The sequence below is a fragment of the Vipera ursinii genome (assembly GCF_947247035.1).
Source record: "Vipera ursinii genome assembly, chromosome: 1".
Classification (NCBI taxonomy): Eukaryota; Metazoa; Chordata; class Lepidosauria; order Squamata; family Viperidae; genus Vipera; species Vipera ursinii.
The window spans coordinates 286382997-286408491 of record NC_139512.1 but is presented as its reverse complement, the minus strand read 5'-3'; the positions used below and the strand labels follow the sequence as shown (position 1 = coordinate 286408491).

The 25495-nt window shown below is 37.1% G+C and overlaps 1 protein-coding gene across 1 annotated transcript in view; it reads left to right on the top strand.

The window, feature by feature from the left end:
- Positions 1 to 25495, top strand: part of LYST (lysosomal trafficking regulator) — a 98156-nt gene that overhangs the window by 18658 nt on the left and 54003 nt on the right. The window contains exons 6-22 of the mRNA XM_083348208.1: positions 784 to 1741; positions 2594 to 2755; positions 3449 to 3605; positions 4717 to 4943; positions 7238 to 7304; positions 9280 to 9389; positions 10795 to 11218; positions 12556 to 12697; positions 13560 to 13733; positions 15944 to 16104; positions 18793 to 18983; positions 19488 to 19733; positions 20585 to 20758; positions 21258 to 21407; positions 22714 to 22851; positions 23723 to 23921; positions 25265 to 25378. Of these exons, the coding sequence (XP_083204334.1) occupies positions 784 to 1741; positions 2594 to 2755; positions 3449 to 3605; positions 4717 to 4943; positions 7238 to 7304; positions 9280 to 9389; positions 10795 to 11218; positions 12556 to 12697; positions 13560 to 13733; positions 15944 to 16104; positions 18793 to 18983; positions 19488 to 19733; positions 20585 to 20758; positions 21258 to 21407; positions 22714 to 22851; positions 23723 to 23921; positions 25265 to 25378 (3794 nt within the window). The remainder of the gene's footprint in view (positions 1 to 783; positions 1742 to 2593; positions 2756 to 3448; positions 3606 to 4716; positions 4944 to 7237; positions 7305 to 9279; positions 9390 to 10794; positions 11219 to 12555; positions 12698 to 13559; positions 13734 to 15943; positions 16105 to 18792; positions 18984 to 19487; positions 19734 to 20584; positions 20759 to 21257; positions 21408 to 22713; positions 22852 to 23722; positions 23922 to 25264; positions 25379 to 25495) is intronic.

Genomic DNA, 25495 nt, shown 5'->3' with positions numbered 1-25495 from the left:
AAGCACATGTATTTCCAGACGGTTAAGGTCCTACCAGAAAAACCCTCCTGAATGTTATGAAAACTATTGCTTGATAGAAAAATCAGCTCTTGCAGTATTTAAAAATATATAAGCCTCATATTCCATATTTCCCACAGTGTATGTTTAAGACCAAAGTCTAGTATTCCAATAAAAGCTTGTATGTTACTATGCTTATTGCATCACACTTCTCAATTGCTTTCTTCATTTGTTATTAAAAATGTAGCAATTAGTTACTGAAGCTGTGCTTTGAAATATGAATAGCAGGGCACAGCACAGCACAGCATAGCATAGCTTGGCAGCATAGCACATGCTTTGGATTAGAACATCCAAATTCAGTCCTTGTCATCTCCAGGATTGGGAAAGCTGCTGATTGAATCCTCCTCCTCTTCCCACTAGCTCAGGGGTCCCCAACCCCCGGTCTGTGGACCAGTACCGGGCTGTGGCACACCAGCAGCCGGTCTGCACAAACAAGCAAAGCCCCATCAGCAAGATGCAGGCAGCACACAAAACCACGCACCCTCCGGCCTGTGGAAAAACTTCTCTCCACGGAACCGGTCCCTGATGCCCAAAAGGTTGGGGGCCTGTGCACTAGCTTATCCTGTACTAGCTACAATAAACTATGAATGAAAAAAATGTAAAGGAATTTAGAAGTTTAGAGCTAATAAGCCCTCCCCCTGTGACGTATAGCACTATAGTAAATTATTACTCTTTCTCTCTCTTTCATTTAATTGATAACAATTTAAACTATATTTTTCTCCACAGAATAATACAAGAATTATTTTTAAGCTGTAATGGAATAAATCAAATAATTGAATTAAATTACTTGGACAGTGTGAGAGCATACTCATTGAAAGTATTTGAAACGTTAATATTGTCCCTTGGAGATCAGCAGACAGATCAATTGATGCCAGATGTGGATGGCTTGGACAGTGAAGAAAAAGTGCCTGCCTTAGACTTGGATGTTTCAGTTCATAGACGGCAAATGGTTTCCGATGTGCCTCAGAGCCTAAGTAAATTTTATGCTGGACTCAAAGAAGTCAATCCAAAAAAGAAGAGATCAGTCAGTCAAGATGTTCACCTCAACATGATAAACATATTTCTCTGTGTTACGTTTTTATGCGTAAGTAAGGAAGCAGAGGCTGATCGAGATTCAACAAATGATTCTGAAGATACTTCAGGTTATGATAGTACAGCTAGTGAACCTTTCAGCCATAAGCTTCCATGTCTGTCATTTGAAAGTTTGACTTTACCTTCCTTGGAACATATACACAGGGCAGCAGATACTTGGTCAATGTGTCGCTCGATCTATTTCCGTAATGCAGTATTCCAAAGACAATTCCATAGACTTGGTGGTTTTGAAGTATGTCACAGATTAATAGCCATGATTATTGAGAAACTTGGCATGAAAGATGAAAAGGAAGAAGGTACTGAATTTCTTTTCAAAAATTGCTCATCGCAGTTGATAATGAACAGTGGGAAAGAGCAGTTGGACAGTCATACTGATGAAAATCTTGGCAATGTAGGTCAACAGAAATTGATCTCTTATCAGCATTCAGAGGCAGAGCAAGCTTCGACCGATGACACTGCAGAATCAAAACATGTCTTAATGCAAGAAAATGGCTGGTCGCTGCAAGGTATAAGACTTTTGGAAGCTCTGCTGGCAATTTGTTTACACAGTGCAAATAACTTCCAGCAAAAGGCTGAAATGGAGTCTCTTCAGGTATTGTGCCATTAAAACCTCATGAAATATTGATATTGCAGGTTCTAATTGACAGATGCCTTAGAAAGTGGATCAGAAAAGTCAGTTTGGCATGTTGAAATAAGTATCTCATGACAGGCAGAATTTTTAAGTTTAATGATGTTTACAAATGTATCAGTTGACAGAATGGCATTTTTCAACAACAACAAGAACAACAAAAAAAGTCCATGCCTTCCTTCGTGCTGTGAGTTATCCATATTCTTGGGGGAAGGGGAGGTTGGGTGTAGGGCAGGGCTTGTGGCAGAGATAAAATCAAGGGGGAGTCCTGCGTGAATAATAAGTACAAGTAATTTGGTTGAGTCCATTGCAAGAATATAACTGCAAATGGACAGCTGAGAAGGGAGTGTAATTCCTTTTAATAAGGTAATTCTGAGGAGAGAGAAAATAATAATACAATAGAGGACTAATACAAATAACTGCCTAGAAAATGGATAGAAATGCATTTCCATAAAGCGCCTCTGAGAACAAAATAAAAGCTGCCAAGGAATAATCAGCATGAATTCTTATTCTCAGTGTACTTTTCAATTTCTGACGTAGAAATTGTAGTATCCTTTACCCAAAGGTAATGCATTATTGTTTTTACTAACTTGGTTTGTAGGGATTTTTTTTAAATTAAATCATGTATATCATATTAGAATGCAACAATTTAGTTGGAAATAATTGCAATGGGAGCACAGCGCGCAAAAAAAAGCCCATTGAGAAATGATTGTTGGTTCTTGTTTTCAGCATCAGTTTAGAATACCAGTGAGAGAAGAAACTATAGTTGGTTTTGATAACATTTCCATAGATTAAAAGTGAATATTTGTGCTTTAGAACATTTGTGTGGAAGACATATTACTTGAAATGAGGGAACAGCTTACTAAAGCTCGAGTAATGGAAACGGAGTTGGTGAAGCCTTTATTTGATTCTTTGCTTCGAGTTGCATTGGGAACATATTTTACTGATCTGGATCATTCAGAAGAAAAGAAAGAAAAGGTATAACTGGCTCAAATTACTTGTTTCTTAAATTGTTTGCCTACTTGTCCCAGACCCTGCAGTTATTAGGTTGCTCTTAAGCATCTTGGCATCCTTTTGAAATAGGTAGCATACACATTGTAGCTGAGCTATTATTGTGGTAACTTTGAGTAACCTCCAAGATTTCTGCAACAATTTGATTCCTCTTTCATATTCTTTTTTAAATACAGTCTCATTTTTTAGAAGTTTTGTAAATAGCTGGACCAGAATACTGGCCTAGATAGGATTTTTAGTCTGATCTAGCATCTTTTTTTTTATTTTGTTAACTCTGCAAAACAACTGGGCAAGCTAGGATGCATGGTGAACTAAAAGACAGTAAGCCAGAATGTGAATGCGAATTTCAAAAAAACAAGGTATCATACTTACTAGTCTAAATGCTGCCTTCCCATTTATTTGTTCCCCCTAGCATGAATTCCCCTGTATTTCTGTTTTGTCTGCTACATTCTGCATACATACGTATAATCTAAAATATTAAGGAGTTTAGGTGCCTAACTGGCAGTGGGGGTTAGTATATTTAGCCAGATATTTTCTATCCTATTTTACCTGTCAATATTTCAGCATAGTTCTCCGTGAAAAGAAACCTAGAATCTATGAGAATACATTGTAGTTTAATTTCTAATTGCATATTTTAAACTTCTATAATATGCATTCCAGATCCATCAGTCTGAAAAGGAGCCTGTGTCTCGACCTGATGATATATCTGAAGAAGCTGATGAATCACAATGCTATTGTTTTAAATTTTTTGCTGAAGAAAAAGGCTATGATGCCGATAGTGAAAGTAATTCAGACGAAAATGAAAGCAAGGATGAAGGCAAGTACTTGAGCTCGGAGTTTTTTTTAAAATCCCTTTTGCACTGAAATAGCAAATTGTAGAGTATTTTTCCCCACAGTTGATGATCCTAAGCCCCTGTTCAAGTGTTGTGTAACAGTTTTTAAAACTGACCATATTAGACTTTTGCTATTTTTTTTCTTCTCCTCGTAGTTCATCATCATCGTTTGCTGTTTGAATTATAAATTTTTATTTTTATTTTTTATTTTATTTTAATCTATTTATATCCCGCCCTTCTCCGAAGACTCAGGGCGGCTTACAAGCTTAGCAGTAGCCTTCATTCTATGTATATGCCTGCTTATTAGGGCTTTCACACACACACACCCCAAGCGGCATTATTACAAAGTCAGCTTAATTGCCCCCAACAGTCTGGGTCCTCATTTTACCTACCTCGGAAGGATGGAAGGCTGAGTCAACCTTGAGCCTGGTGGGACTCGAACCTGCACTAATTGCAGGCAGCTGGTGTTACTTAAGGAGGCATTAGCCCACTGCTCTACCAAGGCTCTTGGTAATTGAATGGAATGTAATGACACCTGTACCAGGGTTCTGGAAAGTTCTGTAATAGCTTTACTATTAGAAAACAGAAGCAGTTACATTATTTTTTCCATTATTTCTTCTTTGCTTCATAATTTTGTCACTCAAGACTTGAGTTTTTATTTTTTGTTTATGGGAGCTATGTTCTATAAACCTTATGTGATGTTTTGTAGTACACTACAACTCTTTATAAAATGTCACTTTGTGGAATATTTTTTTTAAAATAGTCATACAGCATTTGTAAGTAGCATTACTAATGAATATGTAAAGCAATAAAAAGCCATCAAAATAGGGTATTATCGTTTAATGTGCAATGTCTGTATATGCTAAGACACGCACTGAATATGAGTGTATATGATTTACCTTTACATTTCAATGAGAGTGTTTCAAGTTTATCTAGGACTTTGGACTGTGTAGAATATTTGATTGAATAAATCCGTCCTATCGCAATGAACATCATTGTTGGGTAATAGGATAAGACTCACAAAAAAAGATAAGTAGGGCAAACAGTCTCTGAATAATGGAATTTCCATATATAATTAAGTGTCTTTTTTTACAGGAGCAGACATTAAAAGGGAGCAAGGATGTTTTGGCTACTGCAGTGTTCCTAGTGATCTTGCTGAAAATATTATTCAAGGAGAATTGATATATCCTGAACTATGTATGCTGGAATTACATTTACTTTCTGTTGGCAGTCCAAGCCTAGATGTCCTCACTCATGTTTTCCACGGCTTCTTGAAAGTAGTCAGGTTGAAGGAAAAAAATGCAACATTACTAATGCAACAGGTATATCCTTGTAGCTGGGTTCACACAACATACTAGGTACAGACACAGCTTGACAAAATTCATCTGTCCCAATCAAAGAAACCCCATTATGGTAGTCTGGTTTAGAGTCTTAAAAACCTTTAAGACCAACTTTACAAAAACTCATTAAAACCAACTTTACGAAATCTAGTTGCCCAAAGAAAGATTGTAATGGCTTAATATTATGTCCTAGTTCACACAGCATGCTACAATGCAAATTTGGGGAATTTGTGTTTGAAATTCAGCATTGCTGCCATAACTTGCATCTATTTTCCCTAGACAAATTGACTGTTGGCTTGTCTAAGCAAAATGAGAAGGAAAACTTTTGGTGTTTGACAAGGCTCTGGCTTTATTCTCTACTTTGTTTGAATAAGCCAGCTGCCATGTAAGTTCTGATTTTATGTTTTTATCCTTCATGACTTGGACAGCCAAAACTGAATCACTGTCATGGTTGCTCCCATTTTCCTTGGCTTGTCCAAATTATTCCAAAATAGTAGAATTAAAAGTAAAAGTGGCCATCTCAACCATTAACAGATTCAATCTTTTGATCAATTTAATGGTGTTATGCCAACCCAGCCAATGAATTAATCTAGCATCTAGCATAAGTCTTGGTTCATTTGAGGACATAATTAAAAATATTAGAGCTGAAGAGCTTGATGCACAATACTTTAGAGACTGTCACTAGGTTGCTCATGCTGTAAGAGTTGATCCAGGACTTATTCTCTACATTGATGGGAACAAGAAAAATGACCTTTCACTAACCGTATTTAAAATTTTTCTGCCTTGGAATATCAGGCCATGGTTTTCACTGACTGACTTTCTATTTGCAAAAGACATTCACTTCACAGGGAGTATAAATTTTAGTTGAGATGTTCTCTGCTGTATCTCCTGTTTTATCAGATTATGTGGATTTTTTGTTTATTTAAACATGATTTTAATTATGGACTGTTGTGTTAAGTGGTGAAGATGGCTGGAATAGAAGATGACCGATATATTGCTTTTATATTCATATTTCTGTATGTTCATGAATTGCTTGGACAGGATGGACAAGAGAGGTATTCTTACAAAGCATAGAAAAAAGAGAAATCAATTGACAATTTGAGGAACCTTCAGCCTTTCAACCAGAGGAAACCTTCAAGGAATCCTTATCCTAATATTCCCATATATCTTGCAATTGTCATCTTCTGCTTTAGGAGAATTGTTAGTGAATATGTTCCTAGGACAAAGAAGGAATGTGCTAATTAAAGCATTCCAGGAACGTTTTGTTTCTGGAAGTGAGTCTTCTGGAACACTTAAATAATTCATTGTGTTCTAAATGTGTTCATAATGTTAAACCGTTGGGTTCCGGGTCACAGATAACTCTTTTTGATAGAGGGTTCACTTCCCAAATAGAGAAAACATCTCTTCTGAAATCAGGCTGTTCCAGAAGTGAAATATTCCATCAAACAGGGGAATGTCATTCAACTACCACGTTAATATTCGGTTTCAAATTCCTCCTCTTGCTAACTAGAAATGATTGCCACTCCTAGCTTAAATGTCACACCTGGCCTTAGGTGGGTCTTTAAAGCACATTTAAAGGACTTTGTTGGATAAGGAATCAGACAACAGTGTGCATTCTCCTATTGTTCATTTGGATGGCTTTAGTATATTGGGTAAACGAAGTCACTGCATATTTATGGAGATTCTCAGTCATTTAGGTCATGGTTTTCCAAAGGTGCTTTTTCAAAACATCTTCAAGAAAAAACAAAGTCCTTTTGAAAAAGCACCTTTAGGAGGTCACTGTATTCTGATATCAGCAGTCATTAAACCATTGTCCAAGCTTATCTCATGTCTATTCATATATGCGTCAACCTTACCTTAAATAGAGATACTGACATTCTTAATATGCATGGAAACAAAAGATTGGGAATAAATGTGAGACCATTAACTACCCAGTCTTTTGCTATGAAAGCACTGTGTTGATTGAGAATTTAGAATTTAGAGAAGAGGTTGAACAAGAGCAAATTATTTCACATGTTAGACATATTTATATGTCTAGACCACAGTCTGTGCATCTTATAACTTGGCAATGAGCTTGATAATGTGAAAACGTAATTATGAACTTGAGGAAACAGGGCAATACCAAGAGTTTAGTTAAAAACATATTGGAACATTGGGGCTGAGTTACTACTTATTTAGCTATCAAATATTGCTGGGCAGTACATCCCCATTACTGCTGGATATTTTATTAATTCATGATGAGCGTTCTTTATATTTTTCCCCTGGTTCTTTTATAGGGAGCTGTAAAGAGCCTTTTGGGAGGATTCCTCCATTTATTGACACAAACAGATACCTGTTTTCACGGTGAGCTGTAAATAAAAATGGACATTTTCTTTTGATTTGCTTTAACATTTGCAGATACCCTTATGATACAAATGAATAGATCTGCATTTTGAAATGCTAGATGTTCCTATTCATATATATTTTCACAGTATATGCTTCTAATATGAGCACAGTCTAGCAAAGCTAAGCAATTTATTGGTTTATGTGTGAGTTCATTACAGTAATAAGGTAAATTCCTAATGAAATACTGAGATTTAAATGTGCTTTGTCTTATTGGATTATATACGGCTTTTGTCTGCAAATGAGCATTTAACTTCATATTTGCCCCAGGGTAATGATTATATTGAGTGTGAAAGAAGTTATTACTCAATTTGTAAACTACCTGTTCAAATACTCTCCATTCTACTTTGTATTCTAATGGGTTTTAGAAGAGAACCAGTTTTAATCTTCAGTTTTAAGAAAGATTTATAACCATGAGAGGGCAATCATCCCTCTTAAGTAATAGCCTCTATTAGGTTAGATACCAAATCAATAAGATTCTGTATTGATTTTTTTTCTGGTTTGATGAATGTTTTCAGATAAATAGGTAGAAATTTAAAAACTCATATAAGGACAATGAAATAAATGACATTAATTCAAGAAAATTGATTTTAGTATATATTGTCTTCATAATATATTATTTACTGTATAACCTGTGACTTCAGTTGCCTGTCTTGACTGGGAAATTACATTTTGTATAGATTATTTTACTTATTCTCTGGAAACTTGATTTTGCTTCGCTTCTTCTTTTACCATAGTTTGGGTAGGGTATAGGTATGAAGGCAGGCTGGCTTTCCTCACAATGTTGTTTAAGACAAAATGTCTAATATCTTCCGGGTGGGGGGGAAATCTGCTTATAATAAGTGATTGAGCTGTATCGCAATCTATATCATATTTGATATTTGATATATAATATCACTTATATAGTTCCACAAGCAAAAGATCTTGAATATAATATAAAGGATTATTTGTAGCTATTACAAGCTATTGCTTTGCCCTTGTTATTACTAATGTAACCCAAAGGATTTAAAATACACTTGCCCTTTCTTGTGCATATCATCATCACCATGACACCATATTTGTTTACATTTTTACATTGCTATTAGGTTAAAAAAAACAAACTTCTAGAGCAGGAAGTCTTTGTGCTGGTGCTTACACACCAGAAATTGTAGCAGTGAACAAACAGCAGATGGATATGAAGCAAGATTTATTGTTAGCTGCGAAGTCGTGTCTGACCCATCGCGACCCCATGGACAACGTTCCTCCAGGCCTTCCTGTCCTCTACCCTCTTCTGGAGTCCATTTAGGCTCACGCCTACTGCTTCAGTGACTCCATCCAGCCACCTCATTCTCTGTCATCCCCTTCTTCTCTTGCCCTCAACCTTTCCCAGCATTAGGCTCTTCTCCAGTGAGTCCTTCCTTCTCATTAGGTGGCCAAAGTATTTGAGTTTTAGCTTCAGGATCTGGCCTTCTAAAGAGCAGTCAGGGTTGATCTCCTCTAGGACTGACCGGTTTGATCGCCTTGCAGTCCAAGGGACTCGCAGGAGTCTTCTCCAGCACCACAGTTCAAAGGCTTCAATTCTTTGGCGCTCAGCCTTTCTTATGGTCCAGCTTTCACAGCCATACATTGCAACTGGGAAGACCATAGCCTTGACTTCATTGAATTACGCAAGCCCCTTCGCCATGATGGCAGTAATCCATGAAGGGGACAAAGCAAGATACCTGTCCCTAATCACAAATCTTTGTAGTTTTTGTTTTCAGTTATTTCGTCTGATATAAGAAAATATATATATCCAGCAATGTAGGGATTGCTGCTGGGACAAATAAGAAAAGTTCTAGAAACCACACTTGAGTAGCTTATTAGATTAAATTTGTTGGATTGCATCCTATTTTTAACAGATTTAACAAGAGTCTAGTACAATACAAAATAATTTTAAAACCATGTTTCTGCCTTTCAGAATGTCAGAAAATATTAGTGGATCTGCTGGTTTCTCTGATGAGCTCAAGCACATCTTCAGAAGAGCTCACACTTCTTCTCAGGATCTTTTTAGAAAAAACACCTGCTATGGTAAGATTTTATTAGTAAAAGCGAAGTACTTTGAATGGAAGTTAATTATTGATTTAATATTTGTGTTTTTATTGCTGGGATTGTCAAATTAGCATGTTATCCTATAACTTGGGGTTCTCCAACTCCCCCAGGGCACAGCCCACTGCCAGGCTGCTGTCTGTTTGGAACTGGATCACGGAGCGGCGGGCAAGCACATGGTGCGTGTGCAGTTCCATTTGTGCAAGCAGCATACTTGCAGGCTCAGCTGCATTGTGCATGCCCCCCTTGCACAAATAGAGCTGCACACACACACCTGCTGCTCGCACCAAACCACCCCCTCTCCTCCTCCCCCCATCAACTCACCAAGCCAGAAAGGTTGGGGACCGCTACTGTAACTGAAATATAATAACAGTTTGTATAAATTTGGGCAATATTTTTTTTAGAAATTTAGGGAAAAGTAGCCAGGGAAGTAATTTGATGGCTTGAAAATAGTGTTGTTTTAAGGTTATTGTTACAGTTTATGTTTGTGGTTGTTTCTTTCATCATAGAGGGGAAAAAACATACCTGGTTACAAATAGTTTCAACAATATAAATTTCAGAGATAAGGTTATGCTCTAAAGAGCCCCACATGCTGTATAAACCTAGAGGTTGTGCATTGATGGAGGGCTTTTTGGTGGTGATGAGAGTTTGGGTGGATGGGTAGATAGCAGTGATGGGAAGATAGCACAAACCATCCATTCACTGGACAGCAAACAGATGAGCTCACTTCTTACCATATTTTCTAGATTTCCAGGATATCCTCTGTTTATCCTGTCCTGCTTTTCTACTGGGCAGGACAGTCCATGCAGAGTTTATATGGCAATATTCATTTATTGCAGTGGTTCTCAATCTTTCCTTCACCGCTGACTCCCTTTAAATACCTTTTGTGGCCACAGGCCATTGCCACGCACCACCAAGAGATAACTCAAGATGTAAATCGTAACATTTCTTCAAGCGTTTATGGACTCCCTGTGACAACCCCATGGCCTCCCACGGGTCCACTGATCTTTTGTTTCATTTCCCCCCCCAGAATGCCTCTGTATTCTGTCTGAAGTTTAGAAGCTCTGCTAGAAATCCATTATGCTTAAGGGTGGTGCTTAATTTTGTCCGTACAGCATTTATATAGCCATATTAATCTGACATTTGTTTTCTCAGAATGCCTCTGTATTCTATCTGATCCTCAGAAGCTCTGCTAGAAGTAGATTACGCTGGAGGGTGGTGCTTACTTTTGTAGTATGCCTCTATTAATTTAATTTGTTTTAAAAAACTTTTTAGAAAGTGAGCAGGAGCTATCAGCAGACACATTGATATTCATAAATGTTGCATTAGGGAGCCAAATTATGTGTTATAATGACCATTTCTTAATTATTTTGTTCCATTTTTTTAGGGCATCCTCCTTAAAGGAATCCTAAAGATTTTGGAGGCAAATACTAGGATGAGGCCTTTACAACATATCGTATTTCCTTTGCACCAAATTCCAAGTTTAGGAAGCAGCCCTTGCCAAAAATCAGCTCCTACGCTCGGCAGCAAAACCGTAGCATTACTAAGGCGAACAAAATTAGTCCAGTCAAAGAAAGAACCAGAGGGTGAGAGTTTGCCACACCATCTTCTCTCTCCGTGGCATGTGGCTCCAATCCATTTACCTCTGGTGGGACAAAATTGCTGGCCACACATGTCTGAAGGATTCAGTATCTCGTTGTGGTTTAGCGCTGAATGTGTTCACAGAGCAGGCAGTTCCTTGGAGAAAGGCAAAAGAATGAAAAGGAGGAGCAAGTCACTAATTTCACATGATAATAGTTTTGACGAAGCAGGTAAGTCACACATGTAACGCTGTGGCAATTACTTAGAATATTTATATGACTGTTCCTCTAAGTCAGGGGTGTCAAACTCAATTTCATTGAGGGCCGCATCAGCATTGCGGTTGCCCTCAGGGGGCCAGGTGGGTATGGCCTGGGTGGGCGTGGCCTACTGTGTGGGTGTGGCTAGAGTGCGTATGGCCTACTGGGTGGGCGTGGCCAGCTCTACATGGTTCGCATCAAGGGTGCCTCTGGGGGCCTGGGCAGGAGTGGGACAGATATGAGGGTCTCTGGCAGAAGGAGGGTCTCTGGGCCAGGGCCAAGGCAGTGGGGGCCGTTCCCTCACTGTTTCCAGGATGGCTTCGTGGGCCGCATGAAACCACTTCGCGGGCCAGATCTGGCCCCCGGGCCTTGTGTTTGACATGTCTGCTCTAAGTGATGAAGAGAATTAAACGTTAAAACAACTGCAAACTGCAAAAAAACCCCACAACATGTACTAAAAGAAATAGCATCCCAATATGAAAAAAAATTCAAAACAATGTCAAGTACCTATACCTTCCGCGCTTCCCGACTTCATCCTTGGGCAGACAGTAAGATCTTAAGCACCTTCTGGAAGGCCAGCAGGCTTTGTGTCAGTCCATTCTCAGGTGGTGAGGTGTTTCAAAGGGCGGGTATCATACAAAAGGGCACTCTTACTGGGCCCCACACAATGGTGGGCATTTGCTTAATTTTATATATTGCTTCTTCATTTTGAGGAGGGCTGGGATTAAATTCTGTTATTTAACATTAGCTTTGAGGAAGGCTTGTATCTTGGTGGGGTTGGTGCCATTTTATCAGTTTTTTTATATATATTTGTATTTAGTGCTATAAAGATTTAAATTATAGATGCAGAAAACAAAACACTGCATTTTTGCTTGAAACATGTTAATCATAGCTTTGAATTAATACTTTTAATGTTCTCATATTAGTGCCATTTGATCTGAATGTTCTTTAAATTTGATATATTCTTTCTAAATCAATTTGGATGAGAATATAGGAGCATACTCATCTTGCTTTAGAGGCATTCCCATTTTTCTTTTAATTGGCTCCCGTATTAGCAACATTTATATATGCTTTTAATCCTTAGTAAAGCAACACTGCAACAATTTCATTCTTTGTTAATTATACAATTGTTACTTTGTTACTTATGCAGCTATTCTAAACATGGCTTAATTTTTTTCCAAATTATGAGAACTACAAAAATGAAATGCTCCTATGTATAATACTTGATACCAAATACCAGATTGTTCTCTTTTGTGGAATAATATTCTGATTAATGATATGCTTGGTTTTATAACTGTTATGTGTTATAGAAGAAAGCAAACGTGGATTTGATTACCTCAATTTGGGAGACAAACTTCTTGAAGATGGCTGCCTTCATATATTTTCACTGGGCTCCAAAGCATTGATGATACAAGTCTGGGCTAATGTGAACTCAGGAGCTTTCACATTTCGGTACATTATCTTGTTTTAGAGATCAAAAAATGCATTTGAAGAGATTATTTATGCCTTTTATCATCAGAGATTCGCTATAACATCCAATGAAATATTGCCATGCTCTGTACTTTTAGATACCCTAATTTTACCATATTGCATTGAGTTTAGAGAATGAGTCGAGCACAATGAGTAAAATAATATTTCTGTTTAATCAATTGTAACTGCTAGCATTTATGTTTTACTAACCCTAGAAACCAGCTGGATGGGAATAGTGTTTTTGTAATATTAAAAAGTGGCATATACAATAGAGTTGCGGCTTCTAGAAAAATAAGTTGGTACATTGCTAAAGTGCAAATCAGATTCCTGTGTTATGTCTTGGATCAATAAAGGGTATGATAGAACAATATAAGCAAAGTAGTATTGGGAAAGGGATTCAATCAATCAGTCAGTCAATCAGAATAGAGCTGGACGGGACGTTGGACGTCTTCTAGTCCAAACCACTGTTGAAGCAGGAGCCCTATCCATTTCAGACAAGTGGTTGTCCGGGCTTTTCTTAAAAACCTCCAGTGATGAAACGTCTACAACTTCTGAAGGCCAGCTGTTTCACTAGCTAATTGTCCTTACAGTTAGGAAGTTTCTCCTAATTCCAGGTTGCTTCTCTCCTTGAGCAGTTTCCATCCATTGTTTCTTGTCTTGCCTTCTGGTGCTTTGGAGAATAGCTTGACTCCCTCTTCTTTGTGGCAGCCCCTCAAATAAAGGAATACTGCTATCATGTCACCCCTAGTCCTTCTTTTCTCTAATCTGGCCATACCCAATTGAATTTTAATACATATTTTGAAAGATATTTTGATAACTTTTTCCTCTCTTTTTATTTTCATAGTATGTGTATGGATCCAAATGACGAAATGAAAGCTGGATTATTAGCACAAGCTGAAACACCAGAGAATACCTTCCTTGTAGGCAAATGGCAGCATTTGGCACTAACGTACATCGAACAACCAGAAAACAAGAAGAATATCCATGGAACTCTCTCTCTGTGGATTTGTGGTCAGAGGTATGCTTTTCCAAGATTATAAATAATATATACATATAACTAAGGAGGTTCTTGGAAGCTTTGTCTATTCTTTTGAGATCTGAGTAAAAAACACAACATTTTCTTTGAAAGGGTTTTGCTTTCATCCAAGAAACTTCTTTAGCTCTCCAAAGAATTGAAGAAGCTTCTTTGATGAGAGGCAAAACATTTTCAAAGAAAAAAACGAAGAAAGTCTAGTTGCCTTTTGAACAAAGCACCTCTGGGACAACAGTGATCTGGATGATTAAGAACCTCCATAGACAACTTTTCAGATGGTTTATAATTCTAAAGATCTTCAGTAAAGGTCTGTTGATTGCATTTAGGTAGTGGAATATATTCCTCTCATAAAGAGGTATTGGTCATCTCTGTCAGCCCTGGGCCTGATTTAACCAAGAGGCAAGAGATGAGGTCCTCACCTTGCCACATATCACATTTTCAAGAGTCATAAGCTGATGAGATTTTAAAAAGTACATGGCAAGTGGTTGTTGACATCATACTTTTGTGACCAGCTGTAATTCTGACAGCTCCAATGCTACTTGTTTGGAGCATGCTATTGCATGTTGTATTTCCTTTTTCTCTGATTTCTTGGTAAAGGAAAACTACAATATACAATTGCCTATTCTGTACAGAAGCAATGGACCCAGCTATACAATAGACAATTGCCTATACAGTTGTCTGTCCTGTAGAGGAGCAATGGACCCAGCTATACAGTATACAATTGCCTATATAAAATTGCCTATACTGGATAGAAGCAGTGGTCCCAGCTGTACAATATACAGTTGCCTATGCAATTGCCTATTCTGTAGAGAAGCAATGGACCCAGAGAAGTAACCTACTTTCACTGTTACAGAGTAGGTGTTTAGATTCTGAGTACAGATGTACTTCACACACAGTCTGATCTATGCAAGAGTCTCTCCACTGTCACTTTGAACAATATTCCATCTGTTTCCCTGGTAAATCAAGGTGCTGATCTGGCTCCAGGAAAAGGAAGAGATTCTTAAGAGAATTGTGGGCATTGACATTGACAGGTAGTCTTCATTTAGTGACTGCCTTAAGTAATGACCTTCCGCAGTTAGGGTGATGATAATGAAAAAGTAACTTTGTGACAACTGCCTGCATTTGAAGTCTCTGTCTGTCAGTCACATGTCATGTCACCATTACAGTCAATTACTACTTGTTGTCCTGTGCCTGATCTGTGCGTCAACTCCTCTCAGAATGGAGAAATTGCCTAAAGAAGCAATCTCTTCCTGTGCTGCTTTTCTTAAAAAGTGGAGACAGCAAATTAACAAGCTCAGTGCTATGACTTTAATTAGTTAATTAGAACTGCAGCTTGTGCCTGAAATTGACCATATCTTGAACACATCAGGCAAACAGCAGACACAGGTACATTCCTTTCAGTGTGTATTCCCCATTGTGTGCTTAATTTCTTGTAATCCCTTCCCTCTCTAATGAATGTAAACACAAATATCAGTCCTTTTTCTTGCTAATTATCCTAGCACTCCAGTTCCAAAGACTGGTGGAGTGGAGGAAAAGGGCTGTATGATTTGCCCTTTTACCCAGCTTCCTCTTGAATTGAGTTCCCAAAACCTCCCCGGCCTTTTGGGTTCACTGTTTGGGATCATGTCCTTCTAATGCTGTAAAGCAAAAGAAAACTGAAGTAAAATTGTAAGCACAAACAAAGTCAAAGTGGTTTTTCATTTAGCAATTGCTTTGCTTATTGTTGAAGAATGTTGAATTGCTACCAGATATCTACTGCTACATGTGGACCACTTCAGTAGAAGCAGAAAAGCAAAATTTACTGATGCAGGATTACAGTAGTCACAATCTTCTAGGGCAGAAAAGAAGGGAATAGATCAGTAGTTCCCAGCCTTTTCTGTACCCCGCACCCCTAGAACGCTTCTGATATATTCTCGCACCCCTTAACAAAAGTTCAAAATGAATTATGTATATACAGTATGATTTTGAAACTTCTAAACCCAGGTTTTCGCACCCCTGCAATATCTTCTCGCACCCCCGGTTGGAATAGATGAAGACTGTTAGAAAGCACTTCAAATTTTCTTAAATCTCTTTTTTGCCACTTACGTTAATGGATAATTAAGAATAAATAACATAACACACTTATTACCTTTTTTCAGTAAAATTGTTTATGGCATTTAAAAAGCTACATTTATTTATCTCTCTATTGCTTTTAGAAAACCTGACATTTGTTTAGATTATACACTTCCAAGAAAAATGAGTTTGTCATCTGACTGTAATAAGACCTTCTGTATGACAGGCCATTGTATATCATCCCAAGATGATTTTTTGCAGTTGACTGGGAGTTGGAGCCTTGGAAATTTGCTTCTCTTCAATGGTAAGTTATAATTTTTGCTCTTTAGAAACAGCTTCTTAGCTTATCTTGAATTTGTGCCTTATATTGGAATTGGTTTTAAGGCTTATTTACAGTACTTATATCTTGCCTTATTATAAACATTTAGAGCAGACATGTCAAACAAGGCCCGGGGGCCAGATCCGGCCCGCGAAGTGGTTTCATGTGGCCCGCGAAGCCATCCTGGAAACAGTGAGGGAACGGCCTCCACTGCCTTGGCCCTGGACCAGAGACCCTCCTTCTGCCAGAGACCCTCAGATCTGTCCCACTTCTGCCCAGGCCCCCATAGGCACCCTTGATGCAAACGATGTAGAGCTGGCCACGCCCACCCAGTAGGCCATACGCACTCTAGCCACGCCCACCCAGGCCACACCCACCCGGCCCCTCTAGGGCAACCGCAATGCTGATGTGGCCCTCAATGAAATTGAGTTTGACACCCCTGATTTAGAGTGTATAAAATCAGGCAAGCCACTAAAAGAAAGAATACAGAGAAGAGCAACAAAGATGATCAGGGGACTGGAGGCTAAAACATGTAAAGAACGGTTGCTGGAATTGGTTGTGTCTAGTTTAATAAAAAGAAGGACTAGGAGTGACATAATAGCAGTGCTCCAATATCTCCCTCAGAAGAGGGAGTCAACCTATTCTCCAAAGCACCTGAACGCAGGACAAGAAGCAACGGATGAAAACTAATCAAGGAGAGAACCAACCTAGAACTAAGGAGAAACTTCCTGACAGTTAGAACAATTAACCAGTGGAACAACCAGCCTCCAGAAGTGGTGAATGATCCAACACTGGAGGTTTTTAAGAAGAGACTGGACAGCCATTTGCCTGAAATGGTATAGGGTTTCCTGCCTGAGCAGGGGGTTAGACTAGAAGACCTCCAAGGTCCCTTCCAACTCTGTTGTTCTGTTAATCTGTTATTATTAGATGTAACTGAAACCTAGGAACTTGATTTTATCAAATGGTCATAATAAAGATAATAAAAGTTATAAAATATAGACCAGTTAATTTTAGCCATGTTTTAAAGAAGTAAATAGCCTTTTATAGCTGCAAACTTTAAGATATATATTTATAGCTATTCATTTATAGGTCTGTTTTCTTTGGCAAGACAACAGGGTTCCCTTGACTGTTCTGGCTTCTCAGTCCCTTGTCCAAGAATGTTCAACCTTCTAAACCCCATTCCCTTTCCTTAGACATCTTTAAATATATCACCCATGGAAGTATCCTGTACCACTTGATGGGAAGAAACAGCAGGCATATAGTTTTTCATGTTCTGATTTTCCTGGAGCAAAAATTGTGCTTAAGGGGTGCTAAGTAGCATTTCATAGCAGTAAAGGACTGTGGAGTTCCCAATACTTGTGAACATGTTGGGAGAAGTCTTCTGAGGATCTGAATGATGATATCATCCATGCAAAGTCAGTTTAACACTTTCTTATCTTCCAGGGGAGCTGTTTGGAATTAATACTTAAGATAGGTTTACAATGAGTAGGGATCAACCAATGAAAGTTCAACTCAAGTCGAAGTGGATAGAAATATTTATAAGAAAAGTATAAAGGCATCTTTGCAATACGGAACAACACCCCCTATTAAGACTTAGGTTTTTGGTGTGGGAAAACACTTTCAGATATTCAGATCTTCTGAAATGTTTTTATCTGGCTTGGGCTATGTCAGCAACTGCACTTTACTTCTAGAGAAAGGAAATCTAGCATTGTAACATAGCTCTTTGAAAAGCACTTGGAAACTTCTCAAAAGGTACAAGGCAGAACTCTGCTTGCAAGAAAATATTTGAAGGACTGCTTCTCACATCAATCTGAAAAAACACTAAGATCAGCTCTCCTCCATGTCTCTGTGTCAGGTATAAAATTTATTACAGCAGGCAAAATAACTACATTATTTGCTTAGGCTATGACATTTTTAAAATGGGAAAGTCATCCTGTTCTGTGAAGATTTTCTGTTACCTTATTAAAACTTTTCAGCATTTTGCCTCATGAGTGCTTAACATATTTATGTCCCTGGACATGCCTGTCAAGAATTAGCTGCAGTTCATTTAGTGTTTTTTTAAAAAAAATCTCATATATTTCAATGAACCTCAAAAGCTTTTTTCCATTCTTGAAATAGAAAAATAGCAGGATATGTGTTTTTCTAAGAAAAGAAAGTGCTGCTTGCTTGAAAATGGCTGACAAACAGTAATACCAAAGAAAATAATCAAGGAAAGCTTCAGAGTGAGGTCATGAGTTTCTCCCAGAGTCACCGTGGCATTAGAGAGTAAATGTAATGTTTTTTGTTCTTATAATTTTACCGAAGGTAGTTTTGCAGGCATTTGAGAGCTACTTCTATTCAGAGTTTAATTCCTCATTATCTTCCTTCAACGAAGCTTGAACTTGTACTTTTACAACGCTGATAAAAACTTCAATTATAATTCAGGCTTGTGTTCATATTATATTAGGCATTACACTTATTCAGCCGGAATAATATAAGAAGCAATGTAATTATTAGCCTGTAATAGATGGATTTCAACCCCTGTACGTCTTATGAATACATTTATTTTGAACACTGCATGCCTTGGAGTGTGCTGTGGCTAAGCCACTTTTCTTTCTTAAATGTATCTTATATTGCCCATGTATAAGCAACATGTATTGAAACACAATGTGTGGTGTGTTTGTCTTTCTGTAGGTGCAACAGTTGGTCCCAAAGAAGCATTTTATCTCTATGCTTGTGGGCCAGATTTCACTTCTGTAATGCCATGTAAATATGGCAAGTCAATACCTAATTACTCCAAATATATAGACAAAGAGATTTTACAGTGTGAACAAATCAAAGAACTTCTGTTGACCAAAAAAGAAGTAGACACTGGACCTTTAATTGTAAGTTTGTAATCCTGATACTCGTTATCTTCTGTATGACAATTTAGGTTAAGGCACCACCATAAAAGATCCATCATGAGAAATGAAGTTGAATCAAATGGAATATGTATTTATGAAACAGCAGATATATTTTATTACCTGATTTGGATTAGTTTATTTTTGCTTGATTTCAGACAACCTGAATAACAATAATTAGGGTTGGACTCCAATTTAGAACAAGTGTCAGAGTGAAATTTTAAATAGTGTAGAGAAAAAAATAACACCTCCAAAGTGTCTTAAGTGTCATCAAGCTATCTGGGTGTGAGAAGGACTATATTTCAGAAGCAGTCCTGATTTCCCATATTGGACATTATCTACCCTGGTCCCAGATCTGAAGATCAACAATTTGTATAAATGAAAAAGGCTGATAAAATGAAATATATTGCACATATTTTTCTGACAACTTAATCCTATTAATTTCCCACGGGTTCTCCCTTTCTTAAGTGTTGTCTTATTATATTTCAGGAAAACCTTGCTACAGTATACACCACTTGCTGCCCTGGTTACTACACGATCTATGAACCAGTAATCAGACTTAAAGGTCAAATGAAAACCATTCCTTCTCAGCGACCTTTCAGTTCAAAAGAAGTACAAAGCAATTTGTCAGATCCTCATTATCTGAAAATGCTGCAGCCTGCTGAATACAAAGGTCTCCAAGGCATACTTCATGAGATTGGTGGAATTGGGTCATTTGTCTTCCTTTTTGCCAGAGTAAGATGTTAAAAACATTACATGGTATATTTAATGGTAGGCTTTCAGGGTTTCTGCTATTGTTGTAACCAGAGTATGCGAATCATTATAAAAAGAGTATTCCATAGGAATAGATGACTTCCAGAAATTACGCTTAACATTGCTCTTTTTCCATAAGGTAAAACTAACATTGAATCCTCACATTGTGTGTTTAACTTTTAGTATTTATCCTGCTGTGATCTATCATGATAATGGGCGTGACATCACTGCAGCGAATATGGCAGAGGAATAACCAATTCATCAGAGCATTAATTAAACAAAAAACCCAAGCGATCCATTAAAAAAAAGCAATATTATGTATGTGTTAGATTTATATCCCACCTTCCTTGCAAGAATTACAGTGGTACACATAGTGCTTCGTCCTCTTTCCCCCCCTTTAAAAGCAGACTTTAGACTCGGGCTATGAGACCGAGACAACCCAAAATAATCTTCTGAGTTTAAAGCACTGAGGGTGGACTTGAAATTGGGTCTCTCTTTTCCTAGATGTGTTGGTGAGTGACCATAATAAATAATAGGAGTATCTGTTTTAAAATCTTTATAATTTATTTGGAGCTCTCAGGATTCTCTGAACTGCTCTGTAAATGGTGGCTATTTAATGAGGCTATTTATATTAAATGGCCCATTTCAAGAGTGCATGGTACAGGTTTGATTACAAAACAATCCATCATGAAGTTACTCATGCATCACTTGTTTTGACAAAATGAATGTTTGCAAGTAAAATATGTACCATAAATTTTAAGTCAGTAAAATTAGCTGCAACTTGTACGTCAAAAACACTTCATTTCTTCAATGACACACTGGTTTAATTTTAGGTTGTAGAGATCAGCAGTTGTGAAGAAACACAAGCTTTAGCCCTGAAAATTATCCTTGTTTTAACAAAACACAATCAACAGAGAATACATGAGTTAGAAAACTGCAACGGTTATTCAATGATACATCAGGTGTTGATAAAGTCAAAGTGTATTGTTGGATTTCACATTTTGCAGGTAAGATTTGGTACTGAAATGTTCCCTTTTCAGTTAGCAATATAGTTTATTTATTTATTTGCTAAATTTATTTGCTGGCCATCTTGCCTTGTGGCTACTCTGAGCAGCTTACAACAATAAAATGGAAAATGGGGTCAGCTAATTAATCCAGCAGCCACCTCCAGTAATAATAATAGATTTCATAAACTATGTTTTCTGACTTTGAACTCTTGAGACTTGTATCAGCAAAGACTTATAGTATATTATATCAACCATACATTATATCAAGCTATGTTTTATCACTAAAATATATTATTGCAACCAGACAAACATCCTATTAAGTTTAGAGCTGAAACTCTAATATGAGTTCAATAGCCAACACTTACTGTAATTTGTGTTTGAGCTTGCATTCTTTGAAAGGAAGTATCTCGAAAGCTAGTGATGCAGTATTGGATATGCACCAATTCTGAAAGGTATTTTTTAAATGTTTTCAATTTAAAATGTTTTTATACTTTGAAAGACTCTTCTTGAAGGATGCTGTAATGAGAAAATGATTCATCAAGATGAGAATGGACAATTCATGCTTGATATGGAATCCAGAGCAATAATCCAGGATGTAAAATTGTTGGAAGAGCTACTGTTTGATTGGAAGATATGGTCTAAAGCTCAGGTAGGTTGTACTATTCAGAAAACAACTGCTTTTTAACTAATAATAAAATATTACTGTGCCCAAAATAAAATGTCTCTTTATTCTGTCCATAGAGAATGTGTCAACGCTGCAAACATTGGATGTTTTTGCTTTGACAATATAAGAGGCAGCCTTTTCCTTTAAATTGTTTTGCTCTTAGAATTAGATGAAGCTGGGGGGAGGAGGGGGAATGTCTCCCCCCCATTGTTTTTAATAAGATAAGAAATGCCGTGTTACAGAACAGAAGGGAAGCTTTGCCCTTCAAACAGATTGGAGAATGTGATTTATGACTACTAATTGGAGGAGGGAATTGTGCCAGATATTAGGTGCTGAAGGGAGGGGAATTCAGATTTTGGCAATCCACTGTGCTGTGCCGTGGTTTTGCTTTCATTATTAAAGACTTTTTAGGATAAACAATGCCTGAAGGTTCTTTGAAGTGTTTCATTAGTCAGAACCATGACAAAATGATTATTAGAAAGAAAGATGACCTTCTGTTAGTCATTCCCCTTGTCGACCGATATTTAATAAAGCTCCATGGGAACTTAATTCATACAGAGTTAGACATAAATTCCAGTTGAAAAAACACTTTTATGCTGTATTCAGTCTTTGTTACCATCGGCTACTCCTTGGCTATGTTAGCTAATTCAGTGCCTTTAAATTCACAGGGTACAATTCTGTAATGGAATGGAAAGGCTTTTTGTAAAGGTGTCCATAATTGATACCCCAGTAGTTCAAGGGTCTTGGCTTCCTTTTTTTGAAACAATCCATGCATCAGGCCCCATGTACATTCTTAACCTGTCAGGAACCAAATTTAGCTTTACAGGGGAGATACGCATCTTGGGAGTCCACAGCCCAAACAACTAAAAATAGACGTAATTGGCTAGGTTCTTCATCTTTTTATAAATTTTGCAATAGTAAATTGTGCATTTTTTCAGAAGATGGGAGAAATTTATTATCCATTTTCTTCATTAACAGCAGACAAATGACAAGGAGAAAAAGTTCCTTGTTTGTGTGTAGAATGCAGGTTCATGCATCCCCTGAGGCCTTGTATGCAGCCTCTCCAAAAATTGTTGCCAAATGGCAGTAAGGACATTTCTAAATATTGTTCTAATTCCAGCACATCAAGTTGTGAAAAGCGGCTCTATGATCATGAAATTGCACACAATTGTATATAGTTTTTTTGCAATAAAGTGAAATCTCCATTTTCAATACAGTTTTTATGGTAACTTGCTTTTAACTTAATTGATTTTTCTGCCTGCTAATATTATTGTTCTTTTGCTTTCTTTAGCAAGGTGTATGGAAAACACTGTTATCAGCTTTAGAAACACTTATCCAAGATAATCACTGGCAACAGCTGTTTAACATTAAACAACTTCTTAAAGCTCGAGTTGTGCATCATTTCTTGCAGACATGTCAAGTTCTGCAGGTACTATGCCATTTTTAATTTGAAAATAATTATAATCTGTGATCGATCTCTCTCTCTCTCTCTCTCTCTCTCTCTCTCTCTCTCTCTCTCTCTCTCTCTCATAGCTTTTCATAATGCTTTTCTATTTTTTTACCCCAAATCTCTTTCTTTCCTTTTCATAAGTATACTACAAATGAGAAGTAGTTGGAATGCCATTCTGAAAAGAAGCAGTTGACTATTGAAATGTATCCTTATTTTCCAACTCACTTTATTATGCTAGTCTATGTGGCTTTAGTCTAAATACCTTGTATATTATTGCTTTGCCACTGGCACATCATCGTGAGGATAGAGGGGATGAAATCATGAAAGGCTTTCAGCTTTGCAAATCCTTTGGTCTCTCAGATCTTAGAATCAGCTTCACAAAAGCCCACTAATACTGGTTGACATTTATATCCAATTCTTTGGAACAGGAAAGAAGAATAGAAAAGCTTTATATAGAGCTTATTGCTACACTTGTGCAGTGTGTTGTCAAGTAATATTGACCATAATTGTTGAGAATTGGGATTGCTATCAAATTGCTTATAAATTACCTTATATATCTGGATTTTTAATTGACAAGAGGATCTAATCCAATATACTAAAGAGAAAAACATAAAGTTTTGTATCCTTTTCAAGAAAATATGTATTGTAACAGCAGCTGGCGAGATGTAACCTCTCCTGTCCTCTACCTACATATTTTCAAGGAATATGAGTAAAAAATAAAGTTAAGGAAAATACTGTCATCAGGCACAATATTTTACTCTGAGTTTACCTGTGGATGAACTATAAAATGCAATACTAATTTTGTAGGAAGCTGTTTTCAGCTTTTTGCCTATATTTTTCTCTTTCTCAGGAGCACAAAGAAGAACATTTCACATCTATCCCTTTCGACGTTTGTACTTCATTTGTGAAAATAATTGAAGAAGTGCTTGGATCTCCACCAGATCTGGAACTGCTGAGACTGATCTTCAATTTCCTTGTAGCAGTTCACCCTGCTACCAACACATATGTTTGTCACAATCCCAGAGATTTCTATTTTTCCTTGCATATAGGTAGATGAAATATTACATTTGATAAGAGTCAGGAAATAACAATTTTGCATAGAGGCTTTCAGGCAACACAACTTTTTCCCCTCCTTCCTTTACAAGATCTGATCTGTCAAGTGTTCCAGCCCTCCAAAGCATTTTTGAGGTAGAAAGATCTGTAATAATCTATTGTATAAAAGCATGCTGTTCCATTGAGGAAGACACTAGTAGGTTACCATTCTAAGTAGTAGAACTATTGCCAGTAATGCTTTATTCTACTCCCCATCTCAGTCATTCTATAACTTCTGCTTTGATTTATTCCTCCCAGATAGCATTGTATTTATAATTAGTTCTGTTATGTTAAATGTTAGTGGCCTCTATCTTACAATATTGAATTTATTGTATTAGGGAAAAAGGTATGTAATTTGAAAAAACTAAAAGGAATGATTTAATAAAATGAAACATTGCAGTGCAAACATGAAGAGTAGCTGTGACGTGACATTTTATCACCAAGAATCTTTTCAGTAAAAGTTTGTGTTAATGTCACACCTAGCTGATATGAGCTGTATTTTCCTATAAAGAATGACCACCTTGTAGCCTTAATGTGACCATAAAGCTTGTGTGAGGGCATCTACGTTTGTGTGAAATTCTGTTAGAAAGTTGCACACTTTCATCTCAAAAACGTTTGCTTAACATTAACTCAAAAGAGCCTTGTTAGGTCTTCAGTGTATAGAAGGAACTTCTAAAGCTTTCTGATTAAACAAAAATGCTATAGCCCCCATGTACATTTTTATTATATATTGCAGATGGTAAATTGTTTTTGCTCTTGAAATTAATAATAAAATGCTCATGGGTGTCCTTTCCCATTCTCAATATTTTATCATTAATTTCAAGAGGAACAATAATGAACCGCCCCAACTAACTCCTCTTTTACAGCCTTAAATAGCTATGCATATTTATTAAACATGCTCAGTAAGCTCAGCAGTTTATTTCTGGTGTTGGTCTTTAATTTTGAAAATTAAAGCTCTTTACTGTGCAAACAGATACTGCGATGCAATTCTTTCCATAGCTAATATGCATCGCTGAACTCGTACTTCTGAGCAAATATGCATATGATTGTCTTGCACATTTCTGGCTTCTTTCCACCTCGTAGAGCAAAGGACACCTGTGATTTGTTCCTTTTTAGGATTAGTGTCAGCAGAAGTAAGGAAATATTGTATGTTTGTCTAGGAAAGCTTTGATGGATAACGATGTTGACTTAAGATCCTATTTGCAAGTGTAGTTCATAGTCTAAGCTTCTAAGTTTTTAATTTTATCTTTTAAGAGTTAAATCATCTGAGGTGTTAATTCACCGTGTTTACTTTTTCTAGATGGCAATATTTTTCAAGAGAAGGTTCAATCCATCATGTATATGAGAAATTCCAGTAGTGGTGGAAAATATGTTTATAGTCCAGTTTTAGCTAGATTTTCTGCTGGCCATCAGGGTAAGTAATCAAAATAATAATATGCATTCCTAAAAAATCTGTAGATAAGTTAATCATTGGAACGTTATTTGTATTAGAGTTATTGAAACTGAACACAGGGATTTGAAAAGTGAATTA